The sequence below is a fragment of the Erithacus rubecula genome, assembly GCF_903797595.1.
Source record: "Erithacus rubecula genome assembly, chromosome: 21".
NCBI lineage: Eukaryota > Metazoa > Chordata > Aves > Passeriformes > Muscicapidae > Erithacus > Erithacus rubecula.
In genome coordinates, this window is record NC_136673.1 from 5989721 (window position 1) to 6012338 (window position 22618).

The 22618-nt window shown below is 48.5% G+C and overlaps 2 protein-coding genes across 2 annotated transcripts in view; both read right to left on the reverse strand.

Moving 5' to 3' along the window:
- Positions 1–385: 385 nt before the first annotated feature.
- LOC306811068 (alpha-1-acid glycoprotein 1-like) lies at positions 386–2581 on the reverse strand. The gene is made up of 6 exons (XM_079324348.1): positions 2423–2581; positions 1750–1892; positions 1465–1535; positions 1103–1207; positions 808–908; positions 386–609 (listed from the first exon to the last, which is right to left on the reverse strand). Exons 1-6 carry the CDS (start codon positions 2531–2533, stop codon positions 556–558), a joined length of 585 nt encoding a protein of 194 aa, XP_079180474.1. The 5' UTR covers positions 2534–2581; the 3' UTR covers positions 386–555.
- A 1096-nt stretch (positions 2582–3677) lies between these two features.
- The window catches only part of COL27A1 (collagen type XXVII alpha 1 chain), a 138721-nt gene continuing 119780 nt past the window's right edge, over positions 3678–22618 (reverse strand). Inside the window, exons 42-61 of the mRNA XM_079324324.1 lie at positions 19535–19591; positions 19333–19386; positions 18358–18411; positions 17008–17061; positions 15436–15489; positions 15253–15360; positions 14800–14907; positions 13314–13421; positions 11638–11691; positions 11028–11090; positions 10590–10643; positions 9815–9850; positions 9469–9486; positions 9066–9101; positions 8723–8749; positions 8482–8547; positions 7925–8093; positions 7676–7785; positions 6723–6941; positions 3678–5682 (exon numbers count right to left, since the gene is read on the reverse strand). Of these exons, the coding sequence (XP_079180450.1) occupies positions 5536–5682; positions 6723–6941; positions 7676–7785; positions 7925–8093; positions 8482–8547; positions 8723–8749; positions 9066–9101; positions 9469–9486; positions 9815–9850; positions 10590–10643; positions 11028–11090; positions 11638–11691; positions 13314–13421; positions 14800–14907; positions 15253–15360; positions 15436–15489; positions 17008–17061; positions 18358–18411; positions 19333–19386; positions 19535–19591 (1596 nt within the window). The 3' untranslated portion in view covers positions 3678–5535. The remainder of the gene's footprint in view (positions 5683–6722; positions 6942–7675; positions 7786–7924; positions 8094–8481; positions 8548–8722; positions 8750–9065; positions 9102–9468; positions 9487–9814; positions 9851–10589; positions 10644–11027; positions 11091–11637; positions 11692–13313; positions 13422–14799; positions 14908–15252; positions 15361–15435; positions 15490–17007; positions 17062–18357; positions 18412–19332; positions 19387–19534; positions 19592–22618) is intronic.

The window sequence follows — 22618 nt, forward strand, 5'->3', positions numbered from 1 at the left end:
CCTGGGGAAGGTGCAGTGTCACCTCTTGTCACCTCACCCTGCACAAGGCTCTGGTGTAGATGGAGCCTTGTGGGATTTAGCTTGAAAATTGAGGGGTGGGCATGTCCAGGTGCTGGGAGTGCTGTGGTGGGGGAGGATTGAGGTTGGCAGGTTTGTGTGTCACACTGAAGGTTGGGTGCTCATGTCCCAGTGTCCTGAGGCTGGGAGGGTGCCCTGCCACCACAGAGCTGGGGTGAGGGATGAGCACTTCTGTGCCCACTGCCATGCTTGGCCCTGGCTGGGTTTGTCTGGAGCATTTCACATCTTTGGGTGGGTTTGGAGATGCAGCACTGTGGGCAGGGCAGCCAGGAGGGTGTCCCAGAGAAGATGGAGCAAAAGCAACCAGTGGCTGAAACTCAGAAGTTTATTTTGGGCCCAGTTGAGAACAGTGAATCTGGGTGTTTAATCCAGGAGGAAAACCCAAAACATGGATAGGATAAGAGGTTCTGAGGCTGTGCTGAGCGTGGCTGGGGCTGGAGGAGGATGAGGATGGAGCAGCTGACCCAGTCCATGGGGTTACTCCAGCTGTGGATCTGCATTTTGTTCACCCCTGGGCAGGGGACAGGCATGCTGTGGAGAGAGGAGATCAGCTCTTGGAGCTCCCTCACCCCAGAACCACCAGCAATGGCTGGGCTAGGATGCTCCAGGAGGAGTGGGGATGCACAGCAGGGGGGGACTGGGGGACTAAACTTGCATCCCCCCAGACCCCATCCCAATTGGAAACAGAGCCTGGCCTGGGGCTCATCCTCCCCAGAGAGGGATTTGTACCTCTCTGGAAGTGTAGAACACTTCCTCCTCTGTGAAGCCCAGGCACTGCAGCTGAGCTTTGAACTCCTCCATGTGCTCCTTGCTCACGTTGGGTGTCCGTGCTGTCAGAGAAATGGAGAAAGGAGAAGTGCAGTGTTAGGGTTGCTTTGCTCCTGGGTGATCCCACAGTGCAGATGGGGACTGCCTGTCCCCATCTTTCCCCTCTCTGTACTGGGGAAAAGGGGCTTTTTGCCTGCTTGTGAGGACTGGAGGTGTCCATGCCCCTGGATTTGTCCCTGGGGAAGCATCTGCTCACCTGACAGACTCAGACTTGGGAAGTCAATGTTGATGTGGTTCAGGATCAGCAGGTCTTTGTCACTTTGGATCAGTCTGGCCATGGAAGTCACGTCATTATTATCAACTGGAAGGTGTGGAGAGAGTGAGATTTCCCCAGTGCTGAGAATCCACCCCATGCTGAGGCTCACCCCAATGGGGACTGCTCTGATCCCACAGTCCTGCCATAGATGTGGTGGAAGAAATTGTTTCCCCCCACCTCCAGGCATGATTTTAGGTGTAAAAGGCTCAGGGTACCAGGAATTGGGGAGCAGAAGCAGGAGGGTTCAAGGGGTGGCTGAGTCATCCCATTCCCATCACCCCCATCCCATAGTGGAGCTTTACCATGCACCAGGGTGGAGTTCTGATGAAAAACCTGGACCTTGCTGGAGTTCCTCACCACACATGTCTCATTCCTGTGGGGCAGAGAGGTCAGAGGGAGCAAATACCCCTAAGCTTGCCCCAGCCAGACCTCTGAGGGATTTGGAACATGAGCAGGACTGCAGAACTTAAATAAATGTGGCATAGCCACAAATTTATGGGGTGTCTCAGCCCAGAGGGTGACACCAGAGGGTAGAAATGCCCCTGGGGATAGGAGAGCCAGATCAGGGCATGAATCCCTGTCCTTACATTCTTATGATTTCAGTGACGTTGAGCTCGTCCTCACGGCTGCCAGGAGAGAAGGAAAAAGCCTCAAAGGTCACTGCTCTCATCTCTGCCAGGTGAGGGGGGTACCTGGAGGCTCCAGCAATGTAGAACCACTGTCCCAGGAGCTGCAGAGGGGAGCAGAGGGGGAGGGTTGGAGGGGCTGTCCCACAGCCCTGGGCAGGATGAGGGGCTCAGGGTTTTGTCCCCTTTCTGTTAAGGCACTGCTCCAGCTCCCAGGATGGCCAGCTCTTTCTGCAGTGCTATTTCTCCTGCTCTCTCCCAGGCTCTCCTTGCTTTCCTCCCAAGGGACTAAACACTGTTTATGCAGTGAAGGGTTTGTGCATGGAGACTCTTGACCTGGGCCACCACCACTAGAAGGACTGAAAAGAGTGGTGAGGCATTGGGATGGTGCTGCCCAGCCTGGTTTGCAGGGAGATGGAAGCAGGAACCCCCAAAAGTGCCTGCTCATGAGATTATGGGTGCAGAGCTGTGAGGCTTCCCCCCTTCCCTGTGATGCTGTGCAGCAATCTGGATTGTTTTAAGGAAAACAAGCATGGACAGGCAGTGGGATAAACCCTGAGCTGCCAGTGCTCCTCCTGTGTCCAGGAGGGCCAGGGATGCTGATGGGAAGGCAGAGGGTGAGGGCAGGGCTTACCTGGGGGATGGTGCTGCTGTCAAAGGTGACTGGGATGAGCTGGGAGCAGCTCTGGGGCTCGGTGCCCAGGGCTAGGGGCAGACCCAGAAACAGGGTGAGGGTGGCCAACATCTCCTGGATTTACAGGAGGATGCTCCTGCTCCTGTTGCTCAGCTCTGTCCCTTATATAGGGCTGGCAGCAAGGCTGGACATCCCCAGCACCAACGTGCCTGTTCCTGGGCTGTTTGCTCAGGCATGAAGCAATAGCTGGTGCAGGAAATTCAACTTGCCAAATCTTGGATTTCTTCAGCTTAAAAGGAGGCACACCTCCCATCCCCCCCAGCCTAATGCTTCCCCAATGCAGGCTTTTGTTCTCAGAAGCTGCAGTTAATTTTGTGGGTGCCTGGCAAAGTGTTTGGAGACCTTGGGGACACTCAGGGCAGTGGGACAGGGCAGAGAAACCCTCATGGGCATGGCTGGTTGGCAGCTCTGGGAGCTTTGGGCCACACTTGCCTGGTTTCCCTTTGGGACATGGGGCTTGCACAGGGGGTCAGGTGTGCTCCTGCAGGGCAGATTCCATGGGGTAAGGAACCCATCAGTTCAGTGGGCTCAGCCTTTTTAAAAACTAGAAATTGCAACTTCTTTAAATGCAGCATCTCTCTATTTAACAGCACTGTACAGCTCCTCTAATGCTGGCATAGTAATTAAGTGTGGTGGTTAATTAATGAAAGGTGTTTGCCTTCACCTGCCCTCAGCAGCAGCTCCAGGACCTGTGGCTCAGGGCAGGGACAACCAGCAGGGCTGGGCAAGCACAGCTCAGCCCCTGCCACAACCAGCACTGGCCAGGGCAGCTCCTGTGCTTTTGTCCCAGAAAAACAAGATTCTTTTCCCCTTGCTCCTTTCTTTCCCTTCACTGCCCTCTTTTTCTCCCTCCCCTTGGAGGCTGTTTCACTCATCTTTCCCTTTTTCTCTCCCTTAGTTTTCCCCTTCTCCTTTTCCCCCACCCCATTTTCCTCCTATGTTTTTCTTTCTTTTCTTTCTTCTATATATTTTCCCCTCTTGCTCCCAGCACTGTGGCAGGATGGGGACAGGGATGAAGCACAGCAAGGGGATCCCAATCTTGTGCATTTGGCATCATAGGAAGGTTTGGCTCCTCAGGTTATTTGGGGGGGACCCCTTGGGAAATGTGGTATTTCTGCACCTCTTTCCCACCTAGTTTCTTATGAAGAACAAACAAAAAAAAACAACCATTCCAGTCCTGTTCCATTGCCTCAGTTTTAAATATTTATTTAAAGTTAAAAAAAAAAAAAAAAAGGAAAAAGAAAAGGAAAAAAAGCTTTAAGGAGAACAAATGATAACTGCAGCCTTGAGAAGACACAAAACCAATGGCATGGGATGAGAAATGGAGAGATCTGGAGTATGGGAGTGTGCAGGGAGGCAGTGAGTGATGGCTGGTGGTGATTTTGGGATGAGGTATTTCTGGCAGGGGCTGTGTGGAGGGCGAGGTATCAGGGACAGATCCTGTTAACCTTTCTGAAGGTGGTTGGGAACCAACCAGCAGGCAGTAGTGACAAAAAAAAAAAAAAAAATACACAAAGAGAGACTCACAGATAATTTTTTTTTCCCTCAAAAAAATAAAATCCATAGTCCATATGAGACATGAAAACTCCAAACAGGCACTGAAGAGTTTCTGATACAGTACAGCTCTGATTACATCAATATTATTCCTTATATAGAATTAAAGATTACCATAATTATCCTCTTTAAAAAAAAAATCCTCCAAATTTACATATAGAGACTAAATTTCTACAAAACTTAACAAAACAAAACCCCTCCAAGCTCGGCTGGGTTCTGAAACAAGGTACCATCATGTCAGTCTTGACAGAGGGGCCGAGGGAAGAGTTGCAGAGCTGGGTTTAAACTTAAGCTTAGTCCAGGGAGTCGTGTGGGCAACTCAGTGCAGCCCAACTCAACCAACTCCAAAGAAGCTCTCTGAGGCTCAACACTTCCAGATGAGCTGTGTCCCTCACTCCCTTCCCAAAGCAGTGAAGTGCTGATGAACGATAAAACAAAAAAAAGCAAATTTGCTTGTAAATTAATTATCCTGTAAGGGATGCTGGCTGTGGTGTGAGTTGTGTTATTGACACCCATGGCCACTGAAGGATCCCTCTGAAGGTGGCTTTTGAAGGTTTTTCTGATTTAACTGTAGAACATAATCTCCTCTCTTCCCAGAGAGATGATTCTATGGGGCTTTTTTTTTTTTTTTTTTTTTGGGTCTGTGGCAAGACATCGTAGCACCTTCACAACCTTAAATAAAGTCATATATATAAAATAACACACTTTTTTAAGAGCACCAGAGATTTCACAGTGAGAGGTAGAAACAAATCAGATGAGCCCATTCCCTCTCTCTATTTTAGCACCAATCTCTTCCCCTCTCCTCTTTCCATTATTCCCCCTCCTTTGCTCCCCTACTCCAACACCACACGTTGAGAGGGAGTGTTGATTAAACTCATGGAAGGAGGAACTTGGTTTTTTTTTCTTTTTTTTTTTTTCCTTTTTCTTTTTGCTTTAAATAATATAATATATATATTTTGTTTCTTCTAATATTGCACATCAAAATGCTTCCTGTACACAGAGCAGCCAGATTCAACTTGCAGCTCCGCCTGGGAGACCTGATGCAGCACGTGGCTGTCCAGAAGGTGACAAGCTCTGAGAGGGAAGCTCTATTTTTTTAATTATTTTTTTTCAATGGAAAGAACATTTGGTAACTCAGGAACCAGACAAAAATGGGTGGATGGGGGGGGGCAGGGGGGGAAAGAACAAAAAAAAACCCACACGCTGCAAGTCACTTGAGGTTTCTCTCAATGTTTTCTTTGGTCATGGAAAAAGCTTGGTGTGTGGAACCACAACATCCAGTCCCCTGATCCCTTCTCACTGCTCAGGTCCTCACTGATGCCTGCTTGGCTCTTCCTCCTTCCAGCTGAGTTCAGTAGATCCTGGGTTCCTGGAGCCGAAGGCTGGAGCAGGAGCTGACCCAAAAGCTGCAGCACAGCTGTCCTTGCTGCAGAGAGGGCAGAGCCCCTGCCAGGCCAGGCTGTGGGGCTGGAGCCTCAGAGCCCGGGTCACAGCTGGGTTCAGAGGAAGCAGACAGGGCCGACCTCGAGGTGATAGTGCTGTCCTGGCTGGGCTGGGGGCAGGTTCTGGATGCTGACAATGGGCAGCTGCTGCGGGTCCTGCGTGCGAAAGGAAAACAGCGTCCGGCGCCAGTGCCCGTCCTTGATCTGTTGGGGAGAGAAAGCTGGTGAGCCAGGGCTCCATCCTGCTGGAGAGGAATGTCTTCCACGAGCTGCAAACCCCTCTGGGAGACAGGGGACTGTCCCTTGGGCTGAGCAGGGCTGGGGTGGGTTTAGAGAGCATTTTGGGGAACCCTGCATCAGGCTGGTGGAAACTGGGGCTGAGTGGTGCCCCCAGGACAAAATGCTAATGCTGTGAGCCTGAATGCAGCCCTGTGTCCTGCCTATGTGGCACCAGACATGGGGTGCCATTCCCCTTCTGTCATTTAACTGTGCTTTCCTGGAGCTGCCAGGGCTGGGGTTCAGCCCCAGGCTGCCACAGCCAGCCTGGATAAATGCTCTGAATAGAACAGAACTCCTGCTGCTTCAAGGCAGAAATCAGCTACAGAGTGCTGAAGTGCAAGCAAGGCCTGGGCTCAGGACATCAGCTCTTTGTGATTTCATTCTGTTTGCAGCTCTCTCTCAGCCAGTGAGGAAGGGATCTGGGAATGCTGCACAAAGATTCCATAGGTGACTATTTCTACAAAGGGGTCCAACAGCAAATCCAAATACACAGAATATCAAAGGGGTTTTATAGGGTTGAGGTGGATAGAAAAGTTACCAATACAGTTATAAGTTGAGAGCTATCCAATTACTTTAAGGTTTTAGGGAAAGAATGGATCAATTACCTAGAAGAGATAAAGACCAATAAAACCCCTAAAAGATAACACGGGGGTTTACAGGGGGTGAACATTTCTCTAGCATGAGTCATCCTAAGGAAAGATTTCTTATCTTAGGGGAGAAAGTTCTAAGGGGGCCCTGAAGGGGTGTCTGAACCATCCACACTTTCCAAGACAAGTTCAGAATTTCATCTTTTGCTTTCTGTTTCTATCAGAAGGCTGTCTGCTTCACAGGAGCTGTTATATCACCCTGGACTGAAAAAATCAGTGGAGAACTGGTAAAGCTGATGTAGGATGAGCAGCATAGGTGTTACTTGAACACCAGAGTGGGGCTCTCCACTTACTCTTCCCTCTTCCACAGCAACATACCTTGCAATCATCAGCTGCCACCTCTGGCCTGAGCTGCCCCCTGGCCTCAAACACCTGCCCGTTCCAGGCCCTGAAGCGCACGGCGTGCTCGGAGGGCAGCTCTGAGGAGCCCTCCCTCCACACGGAGGTGTTCAGGCAGTGGATGGTGATGTGCTGCACCACCTCTGAGCTCAGCAGGCGCAGGAAGTTCAGCTGGACTCTCCCGATGTCAAAATCCAGCTGCAAGGTGACACAGGGGTCATTGGGGCTGAGGGGAGCAGGGTGAGTGCAAGGTGGGATTGCAAAGGGGGGTCCCTGTCTCTGCTTCATTCTGCACCCCTGTCCAGAGCTGGAGCTGATGGGAATATGGGCATGGGGGCCACAGGCCATGCCCATGCACCCTGGAATATTTTCATGGGGACACAGCAGGTCCTTTGTTTTGCAGAACAAGTTGGAAGGTCCTTACATAGGAAGAAGATAATGTAAACTTCAAACTCAACACAACTTGCAAAGCAGGTTCCATTTCATCTGCAAACAAGCCCAGATATTGCTGTTTGTATTTTTAGTACAGGTACTTCCTCTACAAAAAGCCCATAGCAATAACTTCACTGGAAACTTGTGTATTTAAGTGATCTCACTTCTCCAGGTGGCGGAAAACAAAATGTGAGAGTGACCCAAACATAAGTTAAGTCAATAAAGGATTTGGGAGCAGCATGTTTGTGAAATTACTGGTCATGTTAAGGCTATGGGTTCATTCAACATCACTGGAACACATGACTTTGTCTTGACAAGAACCAATAACAGCCTCAGGTGTATTTTTTAACTCCTGAGAGCAGTTCTCTGTGTTAATGCTGCCCAGCCTGTGTGTTGTGTCCTTGTGGCCACTGTCCCCTGTCCTGGGACAACAGGCTGTGTAAATATTTGGCAATAGCAGTGTGGGAAATGCTGCTCTCTCTGGGCTGAGCTGTGCCTACCTTGGAGACAGTGACAGGGCTGAGACAGGTCTGGCCACCGTTGGTGAAGTTACAGATGACCTGGATGGTGTCGGAGGAACAGCCAAGGTTTGGGTCAATCCAGTAGGTACCTGAGGAAACAGGATTTGGACATTACAAGGACACTTGACCTTTTCTGTGGATGGCAAAAGGAGAGTTTTGGTTTCTCTGGCTGGTCCCAGGGAAGGGGCCCTGTGGAGGTGCAGCCTTGGCTCATTCGGGGCTCCCTACCGTCGCTCATCTTCTGTTCACAGTTCATCAGGTCCCGGCAGATGCGTGCAGGGTTCTCCTTGGTTCCCAGGGGTCTTTTGATGCTCTGAATGAGGTTGCTGAGGTAGTGTAGAGTCTTGAAGATCTCCCCTCCATGGTCCAGCATGAGAAGGTCTGGATGTTGGTAACCCTGGGGAGAAAGGAAGGCAAGTCAGGGGTGCCTTGGGGGCACTGGGTGCTGTAATCACAAGGGTTCCTGCATCATTTTGAGAAAAAAAATCAGTGGTCAAAGACAGGCTGTGCTGGCTTAGGGGCACTGAGCCACAGGCCTTGTGCTGTCCCAAACAGACATTGGTGAAATGCTGGCAAAGTCAGGAGGTCTGAAGCTTCACAGCTCAGTGACACAACAGAACTAAATCCTTTATCTGGACCTTTGCCTGCATCAATTCCAGATATTCCACTGGATGAGTGACAAATCAGGGCTTTGTATAAACTTTCTGCACACAGAAAGCACTGATGAGACCAGTCCCAGTCTCCAGCTCAAGCAAAGGCCAGGGAGTTCAGAAATTCCCTCGTACCTCTCTCTTGAGCGCGCTGTTGGAGTCAATCAGGGTCTGGAAAGGTGCCCCAAAGCCATCTTGCTGCTGGTGTGGTGGGAAAAAGATGGAAACTGAGATTGTTAGAAGTTGAACATGCCCTAATGCAAGAAAACACTTCTCAATCTAAGGCTGCAGTCTCTGCTAACAGAGCTGGGCCTGAGTGTCTTCAAGTGCAGCAGGACGTGTTGTCATCATTAACAAACAGAGAATGGCAACTTACAAATGAGACTGGAACTCCTGGGGGTCCCTGGAAATGAGAGGAAAAAAAGGGCATTAGGCAGAGAGCTGGTCAGTCACTGCTGCACAGATATTCAGCCATGGATTTTTGAAATCCCTGTTCCCTTGGAGCAGAGCAGTGAGAGAGGCAACAATGCTTTCTCTATGAAACTCTTGGGGATGGTTTGGACTAAAGCACAACAAACACTGGTCTATTCACACAGATGGTTTTGCATGTGAGGAATGGGGCTAAGCCATAATTTCCAGTGAGGAACAGTCCCTCTGGAGGGTGTCATGGCAATGATTTCAGCCTGTTTCAGTCAGGAACTCTTCCCACAGATACATACCGGAGGGCCAGGGTGTCCTCGTGGGCCTGGAGGACCCTAAAGACAGAGTGGCATCAGTTAGTGAAATATCTCCAGTTTTTATTTCCATTTCTCATGGGTTTTACCAACAGGAATCTGTTTCCAGCTGGATTTTTCATAGCAGCCTGTCCCTCAAAACTTTCAAAAGACTTTCTAAAAAGGGGGTGGCCCCATTTTGTCCCTGCTCTGGGTACATCTGTCTACACCTGGTCTATTCCTGCTGCATCCTTTTTTCCCAGCCCTTTCAGCTGCTCAGCTGTCACTAATGCCATGTCCCCAGCTCTCATCAAATTCCATGTGTAAAATTACCCACCCTGCACCCACTTGCTAAAAGATTGATTTAAATACAGGATACCAGTCAGAAAAAGGGATGCCAGATACTTACCCTTGGACCTTGAAGACCCTGCAGGGGGGAAAAAAAAAGCATAGAAGCTGTCAGATAATGCTCATTACTGACCCAAAGAGTCTCCCTGTACACCCATGTGCTGTTCCCAAGGTGCCTGTGCCAGGCTGGGTGCTGACACCACAGCTGTGGACACCATTGCTGGGTTAAGGAAATGGGAATTGCACCAGCAGAGTGGTGTGGATGTGTGTCCACATCTGTGATCAGTGTCTTGCCTGAGGCACCCTGTGGTCACAGCAGAGCCCAGAGTGACTCTTGAGTCAGGGATCTGCCCCTCTCAGGGGTACATGGGGTGGGAGCAGCACTCAGGGGTAGGAGCAGCACTTACCATCTCCCCACGGCTGCCTTTGTCTCCCTTGGGCCCCTGCAAAGCACAGGAGGTGGCTGTCACTGCTGTCACTGCTGTCACTGCTGTCACTGCTGTCACTGACCATTCACAAGCTGCCCTGCTGGCTGCTGCCCCCAGAAGCTCCTTGCAAGGACTCAAGAGCATCCCAACTCACCAGCTCAGGCTGGCATATTGGCCTCCCCATCCCAAAGCAGAAAAAAGCCATTACTGGCTGTTTTGGCAATGTCTGAGTTCATCTCACTGGTTTTTATCTCTGCCAGTAGCAGCCTCTGGACCAAGCTCTGAGTGATGCCATGCTTGTGTTTTCATAAAGCATTGATCTGATCTTTTATCTGGGTTCAGGGCCTTTGGCATTTTAGGGCAGGCAGGGATTTTCAACACTTCCCAAAACCAAGTGCTTCCCAGTTTATCACATTAGAAAAAAATTATTTAAATGTGTTTCCACCCCTAGGCCAAGTTCTTTGGAAAATCTGGCTTTCAAAATCTGCAATAACATCCTTGTCTTCCAGTCTATTGAAAACCTTGCACTTACATATTGCTGTTCCTGACTTCTCAGCTAATAATCTCCCACCAACTGTCTATGCAGCCAGAGACTAAGCCTGCACTTTTCTAAAGCTGCTGATATTAAAACCCATTTTGTTTTCCTGATTACAGAAGGATTTGGGGGTTACTTGTGCTGGCCTCAGACATCTTGGATCTACCACACTTAAACCCTTCTAAAAATTACAGGCAGGAAAGAAGTGTGGATACTTACAGGGCTTCCTGTGGGACCCTGAATGCCAAGTGGACCAATTATTCCTTCTTTTCCCTGAAAAAGAAAAGACGTGTGAACCACCAGGTGGGACCTGACAGTCATTTTCACTAGGGCAGACTCAGTGAAGACACTGAAACTTTGCTGCTTTTCAGCTTTTTTTGGTGGTGGTGTTTGCTATAATTGGAATAAAAAAATGTTTCAAACTGCAAGTCCAAAGAGACTTTGACAGTGTGGCTGTCATGAGCCTTGTCAACCCTCAGAAATTCCATGAATAGCAGGATTCCAGTGCAGCCTGAGGCTCTGTGCAGCCTGGCTGTCTCCAAGCCCTGTGCAGATGTGGGGCTCAGAGGTGCCATGGCCTTGGGCACTGTGCTCCTCACAGAAACAAGGGAGGAGGAAGAAAATCCTCCTAAACCCACAAACTGCAAAATTACTCACCATGAGACCTGGTGGCCCACGGGGTCCCTGAATGCCCTTGAACCCAAGGTCTCCTGGGGGGCCCTGGGAGGAAAAATCAGATGTGAGGTTCACTAAATAACCAAACCCTGTGTTTATGTCCTTCTTAGAGCTCTGCTTTAAGGACAGAGATGCTGCCTCTTATCTGTGGGACTGGGCAGATTCAATTTGTTGTAAATTCATTTCCCACTCCTGTTTTGCCAGGCTTTTACTTTTGACAGCAAATAAACAATTTCCTATTCACCAGGGAAATTACATGCTGATAAAATGAGTTTGAATTTCAAGTCAAGGCTCTTCAGTGTTAGGGATGCACATCAGTGTGTCAGGTGCAGGCTGATGGTTGATACTGGAAATACAAATGTCAGAAAGGGGGAAAACAACCACAGAATCTCTAGGACAGCCCTTTTCCTCCAACAGAGCACGTGTAAGCACGCATTCATTTAACAAATGAAGATTCATAAACTAAAGAAAGCTGGGATCAAAATTCAATTTCCATAGTCTCTGCAGAGCTGCTAGCAATGCAACAAGTGTGGCATTACCTGTTTCCAGTAAAGTGAGACCAAAAACCCAGCTGGTCCCAGCAGCCTCTCACCTTTGGCCCAAACAGTCCTGCAATGCCTGGAAATCCTGCCTCGCCGAAATCCCCCTGCACGTGACAGCCAAGACAAACACAGGACAAAGGACACAGTGAATTCACACTGGTGGCTGCAGATGTCACTCAGACATGCACCAAGAGCTCAGCAGCTCCAGAGAAAGAGAAATCTGTGAGTATCCCTCAATCTAAGCAGGACTGGTGAGATGGGAGAATGAAAAAAAACTGGAGATTTTACTACACAAACATCATCCATTGATCATCCTACACAAATCTGATGTCACCAATGCCACCTTTCTGCCCCCAAACTGCACTGTTCCCAGCAGATGCTTCTCTGGCTTGGCCCAGCATCTGCTCTGAGATTGATCTTGGAATTTCATGCTGCAAAGTAACAGCCTCAAGGTTCTTTAAAACAAGCTCATCTTTTATTTCTAATAAAACTGGACTGACCTACTAATTCAAACTGTAATTTTAAACTGTGCTCATTCAAGCTGTTAAAAAAGTGCATGTTCCTACAATATAACCTCCCACTCAAGCCCAGGAAAACCATGCATATCCCCTAATTCTTTTCCTATTCAACTCTGCAGGGATTTTTCCTCAGTTTTGTAAGAAAAATAATAATAAAATAGTTGAAAAACCATCAAGCTTGAATCAGCACATAGCATGTACTCTGAGAATAAAAAACCCACCCCGGGTAGCATGTCCTTAAGTAAATATCCTCCTTTCACCATGTTTCAGATGGTCATCCTTTGGTATTTTTGGGCTTCTCAGATGTCAAAATTCAAGATGATTCAACATTTTAAAAAAAAAGGGGTCAGAAACCTTCACTAGATGATTCCTCTGAACATCAGAGACAGATAAGGCTTGTTCAGCCTTTTGGCAGGACTGTCTCACCCATTCTGACTGTGCTTTTTGGGTGTGTTACAATGGCTTGTTCACTCAGCTGTGAATGGCCCAAGTGATGGAGCTTCCACCCCCTTTATTGCATTATCCAGCATCAGCCTCACTGTTAGGAAGCTTTCCCTTGGAAAAGGCCATGACAGTGAGAAACTGCTTGGCAAGGAAGGGCTTGGTTGGACTTGGTGGAGTGTAAGAAACTTTCCAAGGATACAAATTGATTTAACTGTCTGTTTCTGGGTCCTGGAAAGGAGAATTGCAACTAACAGGGGACTAAGGTCTTTCCTGCATTAAAATATTCAACCAAACCTTCTTTCTAGAGGAATTTCAGCCAAAAGCACATGGGAAATCAGAAGGGTTTAAATATCATGGAGTCATCTCAGCCAAAGGGACACAGTCACTAGTCCTGCAGCAGTGACAGTATGGGGCAAAGGAATGAGTCACTTGTGTCACAGAGACAAAATAACCTGTGAGATTGATCTATGATCAATGACAAAATGATATATGGTGGTGTTGGTTATTACCTTTCAGCTTGAAGACTGTTAGCACCAGGTTTTATATAAAATAGCCAATTATATAGAATAGCCAGTGTATTTTAGTTGAGGTGGTTTGGGTTCATTCTGTGCCTTGTTACACCTCAATCCTAATCTCTCTCCCAGAATCATCTCAAACTGGGTGTGCGCCCCCCTGTAACCCCCCCAGGATGCCCCTGCTGTGGATCACACTCTGTCCTGCAGGAGGGGCTGGGCTCAGCTCTGACCAGCCCCCTCCCCACTCACCGGCTGTCCTTTGGCTCCTGGCTCTCCAGGGCTCCCTGGGCTGCCTGTTCCTCCCGCTGATCCTCGCCTCCCTGTTTGGCCACTCTGGCCAGGCAATCCTCTTTCACCCTAAAAATAACAGAAAACACGTAATTCCAAAGGACAGGAGCTAAATATAACAGCACTCAGCTGAAATAGCCATAGATGGGAGGCTGGAGAAGATGGCTGGTGGGGATAATGTGGCTCCATCAGGGGATGCCCAGGTTGTGCAGGGTGAGGCCCAGGTGGGCATGGCTGTGCCCCCCTGGGCTGCCCACAGGGCAGGAGCCTCAGCAGAGCTGTCCCACCTGCATGGGGCAGGGAGAGAAAGGGAGTCAAATGTCTTCTCTTTGCACTTCCTACATTCTTCATCCTGCTCTGCAGCTTCCCACAATCTCTTTCCCTCAGCAGGCTGGCAATTGATGATTAATTCATGGAGAATGCTGAAGGCATGCCAAGAGCAGGACTTCAATCCAGAGGCTGCAAAGCCAACATTTCCCCCTGTGTTAACTCTAGAGCTTCAATCCAGAGAGGACCTCCAGCCCCCCAGCACCACACCTTGCTCCCCCCTTCCCCTTGCCAAGCCCCAGGAGCAGCACAAGCTCCAGCTACTCAGTCTGGGGCAGGCTGGGGAGAGGAGCAAAGGCAGGGAGAGCCTAGGGTGGTGGAACGGCCAGAAAAGGGGCAACAAATTGCCCTGGAGGCAGGGTGTGAGTGTGTGACAAGGACAGTGTCAGCCACCTCCTGTTGTACTGGCCAAGGCAGCTGGAGGGCAGCAAGTGACAGATCAAGGGCGATGTGCTACGGAGCCCTAATTTAAATCAGATCCCAGAGCCTCTCCAAACCCAGCTGGAGTCTTCCTATTTACAAAGTCTTCCTACAAATGGCTGAATTGCTGTGGGTCCAGTTTAGATCCTGTGGTGAGCCTGGATCAGGGCAAGGACCAGGAAGAAACCCCAAGGTCACAAAAGCAGCTTGTCCCTGCTTCCACCCAGGGTGATGTCCAAGCCCACACTGGCTCCAGTCGTTGTAACCCAGTAAACATGCTAAAAACCAAGCAGCACAAATTTCCCTTCAGCAGCTCAGATCTTGCAGAGCAGCTGGAACACCTGAATTTCCCATGAAGTTGTCCATTCTGGACATCCTACAGGTGGGCTGTAGCAGCTCCTCTGTAACTTATCCTTGTTTTTTCTAGCCAGGTTCCTCAGGTGTGCATGTGAGCAGGCTCCTGAGCTCCTCTGGTAAAGGAGGAAAGGTCTCTGAGACATTCAGCTGCTGTGTACATGAGGAAAATGGATGGAGGGATGAGGAGGTGGATGAGAAGAAAGATCTGCAGAGCCTCTAGCTAAGTGAAAGATGGCAGCAGGAACTGAGACTGTATTAGAGATCTTGGAGAGTTCAAGCTCAGAGGCATCAGCCTCACAGACTGGCTCACTCACAGCAGCACCTCAGGGAGTCAGAAACTCACCTTGAATCCTGGTGGTCCCTGGGCCCCTGGGAGTCCTGGCACGCCGGGATTCCCTCTCTTGCCTGACATCCCTGTCACACCTTCCTCCCCATCATCACCCTGCTCCCCCTGGAAAAGAAACACACAGGAGGTTATGAAACAAAACCCTTTCCCCTTATGCACAGGGGGACAGGGCAGTGGTGGGATTCTGCCCTCAGCAAGAGGGGATAGGTTTGCAGGAGTGGTTTGCAGATGTGGACAGAGTTCTGTGCATGTCAGGCTACAAACCCCATTTATTTACAGGTCATGCACAGGCAGCTGCTGCCTCTATGTGCAAGTGATATGTGGAGAATACCCACTCTGGGTACATGTAAACTGGAATATCCATAGCTGGATCACATAGTTTGTCCTGTGCTACCTTTCAGTTTCCCAGCTCCAATGTTGTTTTTCCACAAGGCTGCAGCTGAAGCTTACCAGCATCCCAGGCACGCCGTCCTTGCCAGGCACTCCATCCACTCCAGGGGCACCCTCTTGACCCTGCCTTCCCACCACTCCTCGAGGACCTGGCAGCCCAAGGATGCCCTAAAATCACAAAGGTATTACAGAAGGAGCTCCCAGACAGCATTTCCTGGGGCAGAAAGCTGAATTTTCACCTACCGGTGTGCCTCTGCTCCCTGCACTGCCCTGTGCTCCTTGCTTTCCTTTTTGACCCTGCAAGTAAAAAAATAGAAAAACATCTAAAATTGCAGCAGTTCTAGCACAGCTCTGCTTGGGACTGTGACTTCAGGGTGTGCTTTTGGATAACGATTGGAAAGAGTTTTATAAAAGGGAGATTTATAAAGTCAGTTGCTCCAGTGCTGGGGAGTGAACTGCTATTTGGTTTTATTACAAGTGATTCTTCTTATGTCTTGAGAGTTCTAGGGCAGGAATGAATAGCTAGAAGGCAAGGACCTGCATTTTTCCTAATACAGAGCAGATGAGGACAAATAATGCAGGATGAACTCGAGGGAGGACTTGGTACACTGGCAAACATTAGAACAAGATGCTAAAAACTTGAGTTCTCCATCAGTTCATTGACAGCAAAGCCAGGACCCAGCAAGTCCTCTGGGGGTGTTCAGGGGGGGCTTCTCTCTGAGAGGTAACTTTGTTTTGGAAAGCTAATGGAAATTAAAAAGGGTGTCTTCTGTCTGAAACTTGCAATGCTGCTTTGTGAATAAAGGCAGAAGAGAAATACTCCTGAGGTTTATTAGCTGTAAAAAGGATTAATTTGTACAGAATGAATGGAAAATCAGCCTCATCACCTTCACTAGGGCTCTCTTAGTGAGGTCATGTACTAAAGCACTTTTACATTGAAGAGCTCATTTTCTATGCATTGTTTCTCCATCTGCAGAGGACCAGGCTGGCCAGGTACATAACAGAAATATTCCTGGGGGTGCTTCTCCTGCTATTCATTAGACCCAAAGGCAGTTCCAGATTGTCCATCAATGGGCAGAATTAATTTATCTTATCACCTTGTACTCTTCTTGCCAAGAATACCTAAAACTTTCTTCTGGCATTACCCCCAGCAGGGTCAGATTAAAAACCCTGACATCTGCCAAGAGAGAACAGGAATTTGCTGAGTATTGAGGTCACATACTTATGTTTTAGCAAATAAAGTCCCTGGTCTGTGAGAAAAATTAGCAAGCTGTCCTTACAGCCAGATGTGGAGGTAGGAGTAGGTGTGAAGTGAACCCTGAAGGAGCCATGTGTGCTGGGTCTTCTTGCTCAATAAGGACAAGAAGTTAGAGGGATTGTTCCAAGAAACAACTCCATGGATCAATGGACTCCAAACCCAGAAGGTTTCATGCCAGAAAAGTTTCTGGTTCAATAGAAAGGGAGAGACTTGCCTGGCTCAGCTCTCCTTGGGGATGGATGAGCCAGCTCTGGCTGGAGACAGCACAAACAGGGCATGGGACAGACACAACCACAGCAGGGACTAAAAACCTGCCCAAGAGTTACCCACCGTGCTGGAGCTGGGGCTGTCTTGATCTTCTCCAGCTCCACAAAGCCAACAGACCACTGGGCTTGGACACCCACATGTTTACAGCCCTGCCACAAGGATCTCCACAGCCTTTCAAGGCATGGATCATAGGTAAAAATCCCACATGCTGGGCAAAACCAGGAGAGTCCTCTTAATTAGAGATTTTTCTTTAAATTTGGGAACTGCAAATCCACCCTGCTGAAACCTACCACATCACCTTTGGATCCCTTTGCTCCTGGCTTGCCTGGTGATCCAGGATCCCCCTACAAAACATAAACAAGAAAAATCTGCTTAAAATTCTCTTCTGGCAGTATCTTGCATGAAGTACAAAGAACAGCGTTTTTTGTGCCCTAGTAATGCTGACTGTATGGAAACAATTCAGGGAAAATGCCTGAACTCAGAGAGGCCCCTGGGGAAAAAGGAGCAAGGAGCTGTCTCCAGAGAGCATTTAACAGGGTGTCCATTGGAGAAGCAACTCTGCCCCTCACTTGGGTGGTGCCTGTATTTGTGGAAATCATTCACCAGATTCAGATCTGCCTGGGGAGCAGTGCTGGAGTGGGCAGGAAGGAGCAGTTCACACCCTTTTGCACACTGCAGCCCTTGCCTTGGCTTCACCTGGGGCTCAGTGTTAGGACACTACCTGTGGAGTAAAGCAGAGAGGGTGTTTCACATTTCACTGCTCTCTTGCTGCTCTCTTCCCCATCACACCCATCTCATACTTTTCTCCAACCCAGGTTGGGTTTTTTTGGTCTGTGTTTATGTCAGTGGCAATTTCTGGACCAACATAAAATAAATGCTAAGGAAGGACTCCCTGCAGAGTTCTCCTTTTCCAGCTTGTTTTTGAGCCATGACAATCCAAAGTTCCTGCTTCCATCTGAATCATCTGAGGGGCTACCAACCCCCAAATAAACTACATGGGGAATGCAGCAGCTCTGCTCATTTCTGAGCCATATAACAGAGCACTACCATTTTAATCCCAAAAGAGAATCTGTTGTTCTTCCTAGAATCCTTATAAAGAGTGGGAATTGATTCAACTTTATTTCCCAATACGAACTACATTTAATGTGTTGCTGCACATTGCAGTAGTCACATATAAAGATCAGATGCTACTGTATATAACAAGGGAATAAAAAGTCCTTCCCTTGAGTTTGGATTTAATTTAACCTTTCACAAAGTCTTTCACTAGTTTGAGAGGAAACAAGTTGCAAGTAGAATAATATGGTCTCACCTGAAACTGGGCCAGCAGCACATCAAATGGATAATTTCCAAGCAGACCCTTCCAGTGTCACTGTCATCTCCCACCTCCCATCTCCTAAGATTTCCAGTCCCTCATGGGCCATTCAGAAAGGATGGTTTGGGAGCAGGCACTGGGAGTGCTCCCTGCTTTGTCACCCATTTATTAGTCTCAAATGTGGCTCAAGATGCCCATTCCATAGGCCTGGCTGATGGAAATGCCCACATTTCACAGGTCACCACACACTCCTACTGCAGCCCTTCCCACCTGCCTGCTCCTCCCATGCCTGGGGCACTGGTACCTTAAACAAAGCAGCATCTCTTACCGGTAAGCCTTGCTGCCCAGGTTTTCCTCTTTCTCCATCAAGCCCTTCCTGCCCCTTAAATAAAAAACAGAGAGGGAACGTGTCTTTGTTCTTTTGTGGCAATGAGAAAGAAAAATGAATGTAATGTGATTTAAGGGGCAGAAGAAGATACACGTGTCTGCATTCTGCAGATAGAGATGGTGGAGCTGTGGGTAGTGCCTGTGCTCCTGTGGGTATGCTTTGGAGAGAGGAGCTGCTCATCACCAGCTAAGCTGCAAAGAAGGTGTTCTAATGCATCCCAAAATACACACAGCACTAATGGAAGTGAGTAGTTGGAGACATCTGTCCTAGAAAACAAGGCAGCAGCAGTGCTACTGTGATGAATTCAAAATCTTCTGTAAATGACTGCAATGGCTCACTCTGACCAGGTGCTTTTGGATGGAGGTAACACTTAATTCATGGAGCCTTTGGAGCTCAGCCCCAATCAGCTGAAAATGTCCTGTAAAGAGGGTATAAGGAGCACAGCAGGACAGTTCATAGCCCTGGCTTTGCTTTTGAAATCTTGCAAAGATTTTGGAAGTCTCCAAATCCTAAAGTTCACAGATCTTCCCAGGGAAGAATCTACAGCCACGGGCACATCAGTCTTGCAATTGGTCCAGCATTGACATGGACTCTTGCACACACACCTTGTCTAGGATGTCTCCTTGATAATCACACAGACCTGTGCTCAAATGGTCCTGCTCATTCTTTCAGCCTCACTCAGGCAGGTGCAGGGCAGGGTGAGGTGCTGATTTTTTGCCTTCAGCAATGATTTTACTGCTTTAGGTAAAGGCAGTGGAATTGCTCCTTGTCTGAATCACAGTCCTGTGCAGCAGCTGGCCAGGGACAGCAGCAGGTTATGAACTGGGACTGCTGGGCAATTCTGTTTGCTGATGTGACTGGCAGCATTTCCCCAAGGCAAACATTTTTGAATCATGCATTTGGAATAAGACTCACAGGATAACCAGTGTCTCCAGGCTCCCCTCTGTCACCTCTGTCACCAACAGGGCCCTGCAAGAGCACAACAGAGAGGTGGATGGAAACAAGCTTTCATCTGCAATATCTCCATGGCTTGTGCATGTTCTACAAGTAAGGCAGCAATTAATTCACCCACAAAAATCGCTCCAGGATTAATTAGAGAAGGGATTTAATATCTTACTCTGTCTCCAGGTGGTCCCTGTGGGCCTTCTACCTTCCCATCATCACCTTGTTGTCCCTGTGAATAAAATGTTATTATTAATATAAACAGCAGATTTTAGAGCAGATGCTTCTGCACAGACCTAACCCAGTTCTTCCACATCATGTGAAGTCAAAGCCTCTGTTGAATTTATTTCCTCTTCACCCAGAGCAAGACTAAACAATTTTTTTTTGGTTGTTTGTTTCACTGACTCTTCACATTGGTTTCCTGATTTCTGGTGGTTGTTTTTGCCTGGTCTAACTCTCCTCCTTAAGTAACCAGGTGCAAAGGGTTATTTTCAACAATTCCTGAAACTAAGCAAGCAGGATGTAATTACCACAATATGGGAAATAGCTCTCTGCCTCTGAATTTTATTGCTGACAGTTCAACCAAACTCTTTAATCAAGCATTTCCCCTCCCTTGTGGAGCCCTGTCTGGGCTGTCATGGGAGCAGGGGTGGTCTGCATGGGCTCCTTGCTTGTGTGCCACCACTGTGGGCTTGTTTTGCCTTCAGCCAGGTGAGACAGCCCCTTGCCCACCCCTCTCCTTGCTGGGAGCTCAGAGCTCATGGCTCAGCTGATGGATAGCATCCCCTGGTGTATTTACGACTGAGGTCTCTCCAAAACATCCCCAGAGAGATCCCTTAAGACTTAACAGAGACACTGTCCTTTTAAATTCTGTTGTGCAAGTCACTCAGGGTCACACTGTCCTGTTTTCTCTGGAGTTGAGCTCAGAGATGCTGTGTGTCTGCTCTCCATGGAAGGATGCTGCATCCCAGCTCCTCCTGTTTTTCACTACTCCATAGCAGTCTCTGCCATTCTGCTCCTTAGGATGATGTCTCAGAGCTCCTTTGATGCAGTTTGAGGGGTTCTGGCACACTGGAGCTGCTGTACTGGAGGTGCTTGGGTGCTCCAAGAACATCCAAATCTCCAAAGATTGCAGAGCCAAGTTTTTCACAGGCTTTGTGTCATTCTCAGTGGTTGCACCAGCCCTTTCTGGTGTATTTACAATTCTCTTTGATGTTCTCTCTGGGCTTTTCTCCTGTTGGAGTTGCAGCTGCTGATAGTAAGGACACTTGGGAGATTTCTTGGTGAGCCTGCCTGCCTCTGAGAGAAATTTGGGCAGCAGAGGAGAGAGGAGGGGAAGCAAACCCTCTCTCTGCCAACCTTTCCAGGCTACTGAACTTGCTGCTGGAAGCCAGCACAAAATACCTGGCAACTGGTTTGCTTTCTAGCCACTATCTAAAGAATGTTGACTAGAAGGGAAACAAAGCCACCATTTCTCAACTCCCAGAGGGAAAAAGAAAAAACTCATCCCAGTGTGTCTGTTACTATGCAGAAGTCTTGGCACTGATTGCTTCTTCCTCAGCAGGATGTGCACACCTTTGCCATTTGGGGGCTGAGTGTGATGAACTCAGAGAATGCTTGTAATTCTGGGGACCCTTGAAGAGCATCAAGACCCACAGACTTTCTCCCCATTGTGGCTTTGTTTCCCCTTGAGGCTAATCCATACCTTGTTCTCTGCCTGACAAAATCCTGCAGCCTGGTCAGCTCTAGGACTGTGAAACTGAGCTCCTCCAGAGCTTCCTGGTGCCTCAGCTGCTCAGAGAGAGATGAAAGGTCTGTGCTAATTCTTCAAAAAGTTGCAGTGAAAAAAGTTAGAGTAAAGGGCAGCAAAGTAAACATGTTAGGATACAAATGGAAAATGCATGGAGAAGAAGGGAAGGCTTGTTGTTGTTGGCTCCTGTCCCAAAGTGAGATACACCAGTTTGTAATTTTTAAAAGGATCCCATCTGGACTGCTTTAAGCAGCTGCCAAGAGCAGGCGTCTGCTCGGAGCAAGGCCTCTTTGAGGAGCTGCAAATGTATGAAATGTGGCTGGGATGGCACAAGGCAGCAGGATTCCACTGCAGTGCCTCTCACCAAACTGCTTTCTTCTCTGAAAAGGGAAGACCTTCCCCACCATTAAATCCTCCTTCTTCAGCACAGCTCCACTTACCACATTACTTAAACCTCACAGAGCTCTCACGGTCCCATTTCCATTTTCTCTCCATTTCTCACTTTCAGGCTCCCATTTTTTGTGTTCACACGCCTGTGAGAGGTTACAGATGTCTGGAGGGAAGGAATCTGTCTCTCTTCAGGCTGGGATCCAGGCAGCTCTTAGGAGATGAAGGAGGGTGGGTAGCAAAACTTAGATGCAGGATTCTGTGGAGCACCTGGATGCTGCAGGAAGTGGTGCTGGGGGCTCAGTACATGATTTTGTGCTCTCATGGTTCAGCATCTCCTCCTCCTGCTCCCCAGCAAGGTGTCAGCAGCCCCACAGCAGAACATGAGGGAGGAGATCCAGCTGCCATTAGCTGAGCTGACTGCTCTTAGCAGGGTGCATTGGACTCTTTGGTGGCTCCATCAGGCCTCAGCTTGGATACTTGCATGCAGAATTCATTTATCAGAACACTGCTGTGCTCTTTTGACACCAGATCCACTCAGGGAGTGCTCTTCTAGTGTCCTTTTGCAGAGCAACATTTTGTTGATAAAGGGCAAAATGCTCCACTGAGCTCTTCAGATGAATAATTTGGAGATAATTTGCTACTGAAATTATGAGAGCTTTCAAGATGGCAACTTTAAATGTTTTCAAATAAAACTACAGCTATTTAAGCAATAGACACACACATCTGCACATCTCAATGGCTGCAGGGTCAATGGCTGACCTAGCTTTTGCTAGTCATGACCCACATCTTCCTGCCAGGATTCTCAAGATTCAACAGTGGAATTGTAAGAAGCCTCTGGGGCAGGTTCTGAGCTGACAATGTGTCTGGTCATGAGCTCTCACATCATCTTGGGCTGGTTGTGCTTGTCTAACTCTTGCCAGGAAGTTCAGCAAGGCAGCAATGGAGATAGGGAGCAGCAGGAACATCAGCAGCTGTTCCTCCATGGATGTGTTTCAGCAGCAGGACATGAGAGAAAAAGCACAATGACCATTGTTCACCCACAAAGCAAAATTTCTGAGGTGAGTGAATGTCTTAGTGGAGCACAACATCTTGACCTGCCCAGTGATCCCTGTGTGCACA